Source organism: Rana temporaria, chromosome 2 (assembly GCF_905171775.1).
Source record: "Rana temporaria chromosome 2, aRanTem1.1, whole genome shotgun sequence".
Lineage (NCBI taxonomy): Eukaryota > Metazoa > Chordata > Amphibia > Anura > Ranidae > Rana > Rana temporaria.
The window spans coordinates 258,760,365-258,774,392 of NC_053490.1; the positions used below are offsets into that span (position 1 = coordinate 258,760,365).

Here is a 14,028-nt window from a genome sequence, read left to right on the forward strand (position 1 = left end):
AGATTGAGCTGTTTATCCTATCCTCCAGGCTGTTTATGAATAAATTAAACAGGACTGATCCCAGGACAGAACCCTGAGGGATCCCGCTTTCCACACCGGACCATTCCGGGTACTCCCCATTTACCACTACCCTCTGAACTCGCCACTGTAGCCAGTTTTCAATCCATGTACTCACCCTATGATCCATGCAGACAGACCTTAGTTTGTACAGTAAACGTTTATGGGGAACTGTTTTAAATGACATATACACCATGTCTACGGGCCTTCCTTTATCTAGATGGCAGCTCACCTCCTCATAGATGGTTAATAGGTTGGTTTGTCAGGAACGATTTTCATGAATCCATGCTGATTACGGCTAATGATACCATTTTCATTACTAAAATCTTGTGTATAGTACCTTATCATCCCCTCCAAGAGCTTGCATACTATTGATGTTAGGCTGATTGGTCTGTAATTGCCAGGGATGTATCTTGGCCCTTTTTAAATATTGGAGCTACATTGGCTTTTCTCCAATCTGCTGGTACCATTCCAGTCAGTAGACTGTTTGTAAAAATTATGAACAATGGTCTGGCAATTACTTTACTGAGTTCCTTAAAGCGGAGTTCCGGCCACAAATTGAAAAAAAAAAACTTTTTAAATATAAATACCCCTGTAATACACAAGCTGAATGTATTCTACTACAGTTAGTCTGTAAACTAAGGTCCGTTTTGTTAGGTTGTTACAGCATTTAGACACTTTATAAAATAGAAATTGACTGGGGCCATCTTAAGTGTGGGCATCATGAAGCCAGACTGTATGACTTCCTGGATTTCAGCCTCGCACATGCTCAGTGTTGTACAAGCAGTGTAATGGTTTCAGATCAGTTTTCAATAGCAACGGGAGTGTCAGAGGAAGTTACCGCCCCATATCTATGCAAAGCAAACCTCTCCTCCCCTCCTCCCCTCCTCTCCCCCCCTCCTCCTTCCAGGAACCAGTAAATATAATAAATAATTTCTTCCTGTGCAGATATATCTACATAACAAGATGATATATATCTCTTGTTATATATGTGGTGTGTATACATATACCAGACATGTGCACTGTCAATAAATTCATTTTGTTAGTGCGGTGATGTTAGTGCGGTGATGTTAGTGCGGTGATGTTAGTGCTGCGATGTTAGTGCTGCGATGTTAGTGCTGCGATGTTAGTGCTGCGATGTTAGTGCTGCGATGTTAGTGCTGTGATGTTAGTGCGGTGACAGTGCAGTGATGTTAGTGCGGTGACAGTGCGGTGATGTTAGTGCGGTGACAGTGTGGTGACAGTGCGGTGACGGTGCGGTGACAGTGCGGTGATGTTAGTGCGGTGACAGTGCGGTGACAGTGCGGTGACAGTGCGGTGATGTTAGTGCGGTGACGGTGCGGTGACAGTGCGGTGATGTTAGTGCGGTGACAGTGCGGTGACAGTGCGGTGATGTTAGTGCGGTGACAGTGCGGTGATGTTAGTGCGGTGACAGTGCGGTGACAGTGCGGTGACTGTGCGGTGACAGTGCGGTGATGTTAGTGCGGTGACAGTGCGGTGACGGTGCGGTGACAGTGCGGTGATGTTAGTGCGGTGACGGTGCGGTGACAGTGCGGTGATGTTAGTGCGGTGACAGTGCGGTGACAGTGCGGTGACGGTGCGGTGACGGTGCGGTGACAGTGCGGTGACAGTGCGGTGACAGTGCGGTGACGGTGCGGTGACAGTGCGGTGATGTTAGTGCGGTGACAGTGCGGTGACAGTGCTGTGACGGTGCGGTGACAGTGCGGTGATGTTAGTGCGGTGACAGTGCGGTGACAGTGCGGTGACGGTGCGGTGATGTTAGTGCGGTGACAGTGCGGTGACAGTGCGGTGACGGTGCGGTGACAGTGCGGTGATGTTAGTGCGGTGACAGTGCGGTGACAGTGCGGTGACAGTGCGGTGACAGTGCGGTGATGTTAGTGCGGTGACAGTGCGGTGACGGTGACGGTGCGGTGACGGTGCGGTGACGGTGCGGTGACAGTGCGGTGACAGTGCGGTGACAGTGCGGTGATGTTAGTGCGGTGACAGTGCGGTGACAGTGCGGTGACAGTGCGGTGACAGTGCGGTGACAGTGCGGTGACAGTGCGGTGATGTTAGTGCGGTGACAGTGCGGTGACAGTGCGGTGACAGTGCGGTGACGGTGCGGTGATGTTAGTGCGGTGACAGTGCGGTGACAGTGCGGTGACGGTGCGGTGACGGTGCGGTGACAGTGCGGTGATGTTAGTGCGGTGACAGTGCGGTGACAGTGCGGTGACGGTGCAGTGACGGTGCGGTGACGGTGCGGTGACGGTGCGGTGATGTTAGTGCGGTGACGGTGCGGTGACGGTGCGGTGACGGTGCGGTGACGGTGCGGTGACAGTGCGGTGACAGTGCGGTGATGTTAGTGCGGTGACAGTGCGGTGATGTTAGTGCGGTGACAGTGCGGTGACAGTGCGGTGACGGTGCGGTGACGGTGCGGTGACAGTGCGGTGATGTTAGTGCGGTGACGGTGCGGTGACGGTGCGGTGACGGTGCGGTGATGTTAGTGCGGTGACAGTGCGGTGACAGTGCGGTGACAGTGCGGTGACAGTGCGGTGATGTTAGTGCGGTGACAGTGCGGTGACGGTGCGGTGACGGTGCGGTGATGTTAGTGCGGTGACAGTGCGGTGACAGTGCGGTGACGGTGCGGTGACAGTGCGGTGATGTTAGTGCGGTGATGTTAGTGCGGTGACGGTGCGGTGACGGTGCGGTGACGGTGCGGTGACGGTGCGGTGACAGTGCGGTGACATTATGTGCAGAGTGGGGGGAGGTACAGATGAGCAATGTACAGGGAGGCGGGGCTGTACTATGCTCGGTGCTCTCACATACAGATCTATCAGACAGAGACTCGCTCTCTCTGCCTGATGATCTGTATCTCCGTGCATCGGAGACAGATGGCAGGTGGGCGGGTGGTGGAGGGAGGAGGACGGGGGCGGCGGTGACGGACGGGTGGAGGAGCTAGGACGGGGGCGGAGCTAGGACGGGGGCGGAGCTAGGACGGGGGCAGTGCTAGGACGGGTGGAGGAGCTAGGACGGGGGAGGAGTTGGAGAGGGAGAAGAGGAAGGACACCACCTCTATGGGCGGCACTGCCCTCCCTCCCTCCCGCCCCCCGAGATGTTCATCCACGGCTGCGATGTTCAGCCCAGCCTCCTGGGATTGAAGAGACACATCACCCAGGAGGCATAGCAGCGCTGGATGCGGCGGGGGGGCCATTCCGCCGCGGCGGGGGAATAAGAGACTCACAGATAAAAACGTGAGTTTTTAAAAGACAAAAATAAAACATCCCAAATGTATTTAAAGGGGCAGTGTAAAAACGAATGCAAAGAAGTTGTAAAATAGGGTGGAACTCCGCTTTAAGGTCCCTAGGTGAAAGCCATCTGGTCCCTGTTACTTAATAAGTTTTTCTAGTCTATTTTTAATTCTGTCCTCTGTTAGCCATGAGGGTGCTTCCTGTGACGTGTCATGAGGATAAACATTGCAGTTTTGGTTACTGAAGCACCCCGTTTCCCTCGAGAAGACTGAGGAGAAGAATAAATTCAATACCTTCACCATCTCACCATCCTTAGTAACCATAAGAACTATAGAACTATAAGAATTTCTTGTGATTTTTTGTTTTTTTTACTCTCCTCCGCTATGTGCCTTTCGTGTTCTATCTTAGCCGCCCTGATTGCATCCTTACATTTCTTGTTGCATTCTTTGTAAAGTTGGAATGCTGGTGATGATTCCTCAGCCTTGTATTTTTCAAAGGCCTTCCAATTTGCTTTTATATGCATTTTTACATTGGAATTAAGCCACCCTTTTATTAGCTCTTTTACATTTATTTCCCATTGGGATGCACTGGCTAATATCCTTATTTAATATGCTCTTAAAGCATACCCATTTTCCTCCTGGTTCTTTGTTTCTAAGATTTCATCCCATATAGTATCTACTAGCAAGTATCGTAGTTAAGGGAAGTTTGCGCTTTTGAAATTCAGTGTCTTTGTATTAGTCTTATGTTTTCTATTTGTGTAATTTATAATAAAACGAATTGACCTGTGATCACTGTTTCCTTAATTGCCCCTGCCTAGATAATTAAAATAATGACACTTCCCATCCTTGCCGCCAATCCAAATTGTGATTGGAGGTCCTCCTCCCTCTGGTTAGGGGGCCTATAACAACAAAACCTGGGGAATGCCCAGGGAAAAACCAAGCCTACTTACCGACCACCTCCAGAACAGCCAATTAACCTGTCTGTCTGTATAGCATACTCCCAGTATTCCTTTCCCCTTGGCTTCCTCCCTTTGTTGGTCTACCCATAAGGATTCCACCTCCTCCCTTGCTTCATTAGTGATGTCATCTCTCACATTCACTTGTACATCATTTTTGATATACAGACATACCCCTTCTCTGTTTTACTCTCTTTATCCTTTCGATATAGGGAATAACCTTTGAATGGTTTGACAGCCAATCATGAGAGCTGTTGAACCAAGACTATGAAATTCATACAAAATCCAAATCCTCCTCATACAACAGTATCTCTAGCTCTCCCATCTTGTCCGTCAGACTCCTGGCATTGGTGAACATGCCACGTAGTTTAGACCGGACGCATACTATCTCCTTATTGGGTGTTCTGAGGTTGCAAATAGGACTTGTTACTGTACTTACCTTGGGTTTAGGTGCTTTAGTCAACCTACCACTAATGCCCCCAATACTACCTTCTGGAATTTGCTCTGCACTGACTATCTCTACCTCTGCCCCCCCCCCCCATCGGTTAGTTTAAAAGCCCCTCTAACTTGTCGGCCATCTTCACTCCCAGCCGATCTGCACCCTCCTCATTTAGGTGCAGTCCGTCCCTGCTAAAGAGCTGGTAACTATTTATTATTTCTATATGCACTTTCCAGTCTAAAATATGTTTCTTTTGTATCTTCCATCTTAAAAAAAGTGTATAACTTATTTTGATAGAAAATAAATCCCCCCCCCCCCCATAGTTATTGATCATCTTGAGTAACACACTTCCTTGACTACATAAATCTTCAGTTCATTTTTAGCGGCTGATAGAAAGTGCCTATCCTGATGTCTTTTTCTTTATATATCACTCCCCAAACTCTTGAAAAGAGCAGCTGTAAGTGTACTGAGTCATACTCACACAGTATGTGTAATGAAAAGTAATTAATTTGCAAACAATTTACTTGCTCTAATGAGGTCTTTAGTGGCATTATGAAGGTTGGTGAAAGAGAAGGCTAAGGAGAATTGAAGAAATGTGATATATCTGCATATTGGTTAGCAGTGCCTACCTTTCAGCATCTGTGCAGCTACTTCATCTGTTCTGTTTCAGTATGGGTTTTCTTACATAATTCCATGTGAAGCAGTTTTCGTTTTTATGTTGGTTTTAGTTTTGCATCTGTTTTTACAATTGTTAAACCTGAACTCAAGACAAGCAGCTAAATATACAGATAAAATACATTCATGGACACTGGTTTACCTGCCAAAGAATGTGTATTGTTGTTCATCCAGTCTTAAGCTTTACACAGCTCAGCACACAGCACATCCCTGTCTGTTAGGAAAGGAATCCTGATTTTTTTCCTCTGTTGCAGTTTAATAACACTAATGCTGCGTACACATTAAAAACGATTGTGTGTGGGCTCCAGAGCATTTTTTGCGACGTTAAAAATGGCAATTAAAAATTTAAAACATGCTCTAAATTTTTGCGTTGTTTTTCACGTTGACGTTTTTAACGTCTTAAAAAAATGGTCGTGTGTACGTGGCATTACAGGTATGCCTTTGAGTAGTAGAAGGAGAAGCAGCACATTAATGAGCTCGTCACTCTGCTCTCTCCCCTCCTATCGTAATTTCCCTTGTTGCCACATGAGCACTGCAGCAAGATGTTTTGTCTATAAATGAATCCCATATACTGAGCATATTCATTTTTAATCATAACAACTAGCTGCCAGTGCAACATAGTTATTTTGGTTAAGCAACCAAAGAAGAAACATTTGGACACACTTATCTTTCAGTAAAGCACTCATTCACGTGTCTGTAACAGCCAAAAAATAATACTGTTCATTGGGCAAGGAACAAAAGTTCCAGTGTAAATGATCAGTAGGTAGATTCATTTTTTGAATGCAAAAACATTTTTTTTTTTTTTTTAGTTTGTATTGAGATTGGAGACAGGCATAGGCATAAACGCACATTATGACCAACCAATGAGGGAAAAAGATATCCATCATAATAAGGCAATGTATCACATCCATTAAGCTGTCAGCAGTAGTGAATAATGAACAGAAGTCTAAACATGGGTCCTGAGACATAGAGGATAAACATCCCTCATATATTCAATAATGAAACAGGACCAGATGGGGAGATGAAAAGGGAGATAAGGAAAGAAGAGAATAAGAAGTCGGAGAACATGAGTTTTTTTTTTTATTATTATTTTTTTACTTGTTTTAGTGTTTGTTATATTTAATATTGGATTTTTTTTCTTCTTGTATAAAAATTATTTGAGTTGTTATTTGAGTAATTACATTTGTGGAAGGTTTATAATTATATTGACAGGCTATGTTCACACTGCAGCGATGCAATAACCCTGCAAATCCATTGCTATACTACCTGTATGCAGTGCAGGGCAAATCACATGCAATCTCGCACCACACAGCAATGTGAACCGTCCCTTAATTGTAACTGAGAGATTGGACTGCACCGTCAATTGTCGGTATTGTAAAGAAATGTCTAAAAACAAATTAAAATTATTGCAAAAAAAAAAAGAGGAGACCAAGAAAATAGAGGAGGAAGGTTGCTCTGTTGAGCACGGCATCCAATTCCCTACTTAGGCCTCTCAGGTCAAATAGGGGATTGTAGGTTTCTAATCCAAGGGTTCCATATTTTCTCAAATTTGGAGTGTTTTTCATATAGAATGCTTGCCATTTTTTCATTAAGCATTATCCAAGAAAGATCATATTTAGTTAAGGCCATGTTCACCACTGACATTTTCCCGGATTTTGCAATAGACATCGACACAGCCAATGAAATGTAAAATATAAGGGATTGGGTGCTGTTCTTTTTTTCAATGATATACGTATTTAGTTGTCCTCAGATGCAGATTTTTTTTTTTTTTTTTGTTACGGATCTGAATGCAGTGCATGTTTCTGCACCTGTGCGAATATCTCAATGGAAAACAATGCAGCTGTGTTCAGATCCATAAATGTAAAAAAATGGTTGTAAATGTGTTTACAGCTATGTGAATAAGGCATACAGAGCATTGGCTATGTAGAAATCAACTGTATTCCATAGCCACCATATTTCAGGCTATCACAGTTAGCTTACGTATGTACAGATCAGTTTAAATGTGTTATTGCATTGTTTGCTTTTCTCTTTTTTTTAACATGCAATCAAATGCTGGCTTTATTATATACCCTGCGCGCCAGAAATAGATGACTGAAATCTAATTGGTGACCATTGAGCAGCACACCACCTATGTTTTCTATCGTATACATCCCTTGCCAGACATGCAGTTACATTCTTGCAGTGTAGCCCCCCCAGTGGCTTTTATGACAAGCCATCATGAAATGTTATATTTAGCACGCCCTAGTTTATATTAGATACTATACAGTATATAATAAAGGCTGCTTTTTTTTATTATTATTATCCTCTAACTTTGAGTTTGAAATGAAAGAGCAATGATATGTATATTCTATAGATAGATAGATAGATAGATAGATAGATAGATTAATATAATGATTGAGAGAATATTTTTATGTCTCTGACCTATATTTGCTTTGTTCTTTTTGGAAGACACATTTCTATATTTGAAATATATTGCTGCTTGTGTTATTTTAAAGACAGTCCTTTCACTCTGTTTTTGTCTCTGTCTTTTAAATGTATGCATGCCTGGGGCACACAAGTCACACAGCTCTGCCGCTGATATGGAAAATGACTTGTGCTAATGTCACAGCCCTGCTGTATTCTGTGGATGAAATTACAAAGGCCAGCTAGATACTTTATCTTTTTGCTAAAAGCAAATGTTCAAGCAGTTCTTGAACTGCATACTATTTATGGATCCCAAGGGAAATAAAATAAAAAGAAATAAGGAAGAAAGAAATCTCAAGGGGTATTTTATATGGAGTATGTTTGTTGCTAAAAATGGCCACAGGAAAGGTGACAAGGAACTAGTAATGGCATGGAACCAACTATGATCATTTATATCAATGCACTCGGGTATGGTAACCTTTCGTGTTAATTTTTTTTATTTTAGGTACAAGTGCACCTGAGCCTATGAAGCATACATTTCAGTAGACCCCCCCCCCCCCCCCCCACTGGATAGCCCAGTTGCTGCATACAGTTGTGCATGACTTTACTTGGGAATATGCCTTTTCTACATAAACACGAGTATAGCATACAATACTATGCACAAAATAGTAAAAATATATGTTTTTTGCATAAATCCATACCCTTTACCTGTGTTTATGTAAACACCAACGTATACCCAAGTACAGATGCACACATTCATTCATGTCTATGGGCTGCTGCATGCATCATTTGGGCTTTCTGGGCAGGGAAATATGCCAGAGTTTACGTTACTCAGGCACCCATGTGCAAGAGGCCTAAATGTTTTAAGGATGTAAGCAACTGATTACTTGGTAATTATAAAGAGATACTTTTCATATTTTGATAAAATCAGTAAAAGTCATCTCTGCACACATCTCTGTAATCTCTGACACACCCACTCCTAAACCTTGCACCAACACGGGTCAGACGTGCACAATGCACAGAGTGCAGGTGTCAAGAGTAGGTATGGCAGAGAGTACAGGCTCAGGAGTGTGTTATGTACAGAGTTCAGGGCACAAGAGTGTGTAATGCACAAAGACAAGAGTAAGAAGTGGATATCGCATTGAATGTAATGGTCAGGAGTGGGTATTGCACAGAATGCAGAGGTCAGGAGAACAAAATGCAGAAAGTGAAGGGGCCAGGGATACAAAATTAAGAGTGCAGGGGTCAGGCGGGTATAATGCACAGACTGGTGAACAACAACAACAAAAAAAGACCCCCTTCTGACACAAATCCTTAACACAGTAACCCCCTTATCAACCACCTTCCAGTGTAATGAAAGATACATTATGCTGTGAAACTCAGAAGTGCGCAATGCAAAGTGCAGGGGTCAGGAGTATGTACCACACAGGCTGGTGTACAGAGTACAACAAAAAACATTACCCCCCTCCTGCCAGTACTAATCACCCTCAAACACATATCCTTAACTCCATAACCCCTCTTTTCAACCACCCTCCAATGTAATGTACAGTTGTGCTCATAAGTTTACATACCCTGGCAGAATTTATGATTTCTTGGCCATTTTTAAGAGAATATGAATGATAACACAAAAACATGTCTTTCACTTATGGTTAGTGTTCGGCTGAAGCCATTTATTATCAAATCAACTGTGTTTACTCTTTTTAAATCATAATGGCAACAGAAACTACCCAAATGACCCTGATCAAAAGTTTACATACCCTGGTGATTTTGGCCTGAAAACATGCAGACAAGTTGACACAAAGGGGTTTGAATGGCTATTAAAGGTATCCATCCTCGTCTGTGATCTGTTTGTTGATCAAGCTGGTGCCGGTCTGGTCACTCTTATGTGCAAGCGTATAGATTGTGGTATGAGTTTTTAAAGGGAATCTTTTTTAATAAATTTCCTTTTTGGGTGATTGGTTTACATCCATTAGGGGAGATTACATCTATTGGATAAATTAACGCTGATTTGGAGTTTCCATTTGGTTGTCTTGGCTATATAAGAACATGTGATTGGCCCAGAAGGCCTCAGGGCTCTGATGAGTGCAATAGTAGCATCATTGGCGGTGGAGCACTTTTTTGTATCTACCGTTAAGACTCACTTTTACAAAAGAACGGTGGATGGGATAAAGTTTAACAAGTGCAATTACACGGAATTTAGTGTTTGAACATTTTTAAGGACTTTCTTTCGTTTTTTTTTTCACAAATGTGAATATTGATTTTACGATTTATTGTATGTGTTGAAGCATATGTAATTTGCAGTGATATTTTTGGAGACAACAAACAAACACTGGTTGTAACTAACACAGGTTATTAGTATTGAGAAGGAATAGTGCTTACTTTTATTTATAAAGGTTTTGATAGATTGCAAGTAAGGTTCATTCAGGAGATGCACGTCAGAGGTGCCCCAATGACCAACCTTAAAAACCACTGGTATCCCACTGTATATCACACATTTTAAACTGACTGACCAGCTAGCAGGCCATGAGGTTCGTCATCTTTTTCTAAAAGGAATAACGGAAAATAAATGTAAAGTAACTTTTGTGAAAATTTATATCCCTAATGTAAAGCAAAGTACCTTTTGGTTGACTAACTTGCAAAATTCTAATATAAAAAATCTTCTACCCTTGTGAGCTCTACGTGAAGTTAAACTCCAACTTTCTACCCTGACCTTACCAATGCAAACAACTTTACCTATTTCTCTCATCCTCACCAAAAATACTCTATTTCTGTCACAATCAATCTATTCTTTCAAAATCAGGTGGAAATCTAAGATATGATCACTTAATTGCTCCCTACTAGGTGACCTGATTATCCTCAAGGATATTCAGACAAGACAAGGAGAGTATTTCTAACAGAATACCACACCTGACTCCTCAGTTCTATCATGATGGAAAGCACATAAATGTGTTCTACACAGTGAGTTTACCGCAATGTTGACTAAATTGTACATATTGATAATTGTACATTAGCAGTCCTCACTCAGGCCCATACTAACCTCCTTGAGTAACTGGGGAAACCGACTAGATCAAGGTTTATTCTGTGCCAAAAACTGTTGTATGACCAGGCTAATAAGAGTGTTAGATTATAAGTGAGGTCCTTGCAGGATAAAAAAGCAGTGATGACAGCGCATGCTATTCATGACTAAAAAGGGGAAATACCCAACGCAAGTAACAAAGGTAAATCTAGCTCCTTAACATTGATGTAAACATTTGTGCAATAATAATTTTCTCCCCATTTTCCCATCCCTTAATTTCCTAGGTGGGGTTTGTCCCCAGCAGAGAAGCCAGAGACTATACAAAATATGCAGTTAACTAAACATAATAAATACGGGTTTTAACTTTCCATTAAATACGGGTTTTAACTTTCCATTAACGCTGAGAAGGCGTTAGACAGGGTGGCCTGGGATTATATGGCCGGTGTATTAACTTCTATAGGTCTTCGGTACACAATGCGTGCTAGAGTGCAAACTTTATATTCCAACCCACAGGCCAGGATTTAAAGTGAACAGTCACGCCTCCAAACTTGACATGTGGCACACTTAACCCTACCCAAAGGAAAAGGGGGTATTGCTCTTACAGATATAAAACAAGATATAAAGCATTTCAACTGACCAGATGCATCAGCCAGTAACCATCTAAAAACACACACCCTCATTGGTGCATCTTTGCATTGTTTTCTTCTGGTATACAATGCCGAACATAACATTTTTAGGTGGAAAGGATGTATGTACTAGCACCTCACTCTGATTACTTGATTAAAAGGTCCATTAGACCCCTAATCCTTTCAGAAACCACAAAGTATTTTTTTTTATTACATGGAATTAATTGCAGCACTCCACGCTCCCCTACATACTTATTTTGAAGGGAAAAAAATGACCCACCGGTACATATGATCTGCTTCTTATTTTCTCTAGACTAGCCTATATAAGGAAAAAAACCTAGAGTTGCAACGGAGGACAGAGTGTATGTTCACATGTGGTTTTCACTGCATGTTTGTTCTGAGAATTAGAGCTTGGAACTTCACCATTTTCTCTTGCTTCAGTGTTCAGCTCTGTGTGGTGCTATATAGTTCTCCATATAAACCTGTAGCATATTAGAAAATTGGTCCTTCCATTTTCCTCATTACACTATAGTGAATAGTCTGCACTAATAACTGAAGAATCATTGCTATCTATAGTTAAGTCCAAACAGTTCTTTAATGAAACACTGAAATGGGATCAAAAGGAAAGAATATCATGAAGCATTAGGTAGGTATCTGTTTCTCAGTAATTCTTCTGTTAATTATTTTCAAGTTTGTAGAATAAGTGGTAATAGTTGTAATCTCCTAACAGAATTTATAAAAAAATCTGCTGGTGATAATTTAACAGGACCATTTCAATACTGCTCTTGTAAAACGTTTTCAATAACAGATCTGAGCTATGATCTAGCTTATGACTTTAAAATTTTATATTTCAAGGGTAATTAAAATATAAATAAAACTGGATAACTCATAAGTCAACGAATAGACAGGTCAGCAGTAGAGCATGAGCTAATACAATTTGTTTTTGACAAAAAGGTTTGGATACAAACAAGGACCATCTAAGTTATACTGATGGCATTTGATCCTTTTGTGGTGAGATCTGATTTGGGCATGTACAAGGAAAAGGAAGAGGACAGTCAGGAGTAGAAGCCATAACTCAATCTTCCGCGACGAGTCAAGCAGGCTGCTAACCTGTAATATAATTTATTATGGTGTATAACTGTAGAATTGTATTCTTGACAGTTTTCCTTTGCCCTCTAGTTCCAGGAACTGAGAAAAAAATCTGTGTCAGCTTTGTATGACTAACGTCTTTTTCTGTCTTCTCTCTTCAGTAATTGCCCATCTTTCCTGGCTGCTGCTCTGGCGAGGGCAACGGCGGATGAGATCTTGCAAACTGACCTATCGGTATACTATCTGCCAAAACATGTAGATGGCACAGAAGGAATCATACGTAAGTAAATTATTGTCTTTTTTTTTGGTTGTATAATTTACATTAGGTTGCAAGATAAGGTTGTAGTCATAAAGTGGCAGTATCAGTCATCTCTCTAACCAGTACACCACCTAAAGTCTTTAATCTGTACTCCCATTTGTACTTGTGATTCAGCATATGAATCAGATTGTTTAATGAGATCATTTGTTAGGCACCAAAAGAATGGAAAGTTACATTTCAACATCTTTTGTAAGGGTGTGCTAAAACTCCAGAAAAAAATAATTTAATCAGAAATATGCTTTTTTCAGGGGTTTATTTTTCCAGTGTATATACCGTATTTATCGGCGTATACCGCGCACTATTTTGCCCTGAAAATCAGGGCAAAATCGTGGGTGCGCGATATACGCCGATACCCGCTTTCCCGCCACGAGTTTGAATACTGCGCCCGCATATAGCGAGCGCAGTACACTCGTGAATCTTCGGGCAGTCTCGGCGCCTCTCGTACTGACGTCCTGAGCGTACAGGACGTCAGTGCGAGAGGCGCCCGAGCCTGCCCGAAGATTCACGAGTGTACTGCGCTCGCTATATGCGGGCGCAGTATTCAAAGTCGTGGCGGGAAACGAGCAGGAGGACGCTGCAGAAGGACGCCGGACCCGCCGAAGATGGACACCGGACCCGCCGAAGATGGACACCGGACCCGCCGAAGACGGACGCCCGACCTGCCAAAGACGGACGCCGGACCCGCCGAAGAGGACACCCGAAGCCGCAGAAGGACGCCGGACCCGACGAGGCCGCAGATGGACGCCGCGCAAGACACCAAAACTGTAAGTACAAAAAAATATTTTTTTCCCACAGGATTGGGGGCCACTTTGGGGGTGCGCGGTATACGCCAGAGCGCGTTATACCGCGATAAATACGGTACATATGCCTTTGAACACAAGCTCAGTCTTCATGGCCATGAGGCTTTCTTAAAAATTCAATGCTTAGGAGAAGCAGGGATTTAGGAGGTTTATGTACAAACAATCTACCTTTTGAGTGGCCTGATAAACAAGTCAACAGGTCTACAAATCAACAACTGTTTGTGATGCAGGGATCTCTCCTGCTGAGCTGTTGTATTGTTGACAGGGAAGACTCCCCCATTTCCGTTAGAATATACTGGTCAACGCTGCAGCTATTGGTTGCTGGTTGTCCAAGCATACCCCACTTTGAAATGTTTCTTTGGAGTCATGAATAAATTGGGCAATAAATATGTGGGACGTGG

The 14,028-nt window shown here is 42.6% G+C and overlaps 1 protein-coding gene across 1 annotated transcript in view; it reads left to right on the forward strand.

Annotated features, from left to right (window-relative positions):
• Nucleotides 1–14,028, forward strand: part of PPM1E (protein phosphatase, Mg2+/Mn2+ dependent 1E) — a 313,369-nt gene that overhangs the window by 170,668 nt on the left and 128,673 nt on the right. The window contains exon 2 of the mRNA XM_040336826.1: nucleotides 12,670–12,788. Coding sequence (XP_040192760.1) covers nucleotides 12,670–12,788 — 119 coding nt within the window. The remainder of the gene's footprint in view (nucleotides 1–12,669; nucleotides 12,789–14,028) is intronic.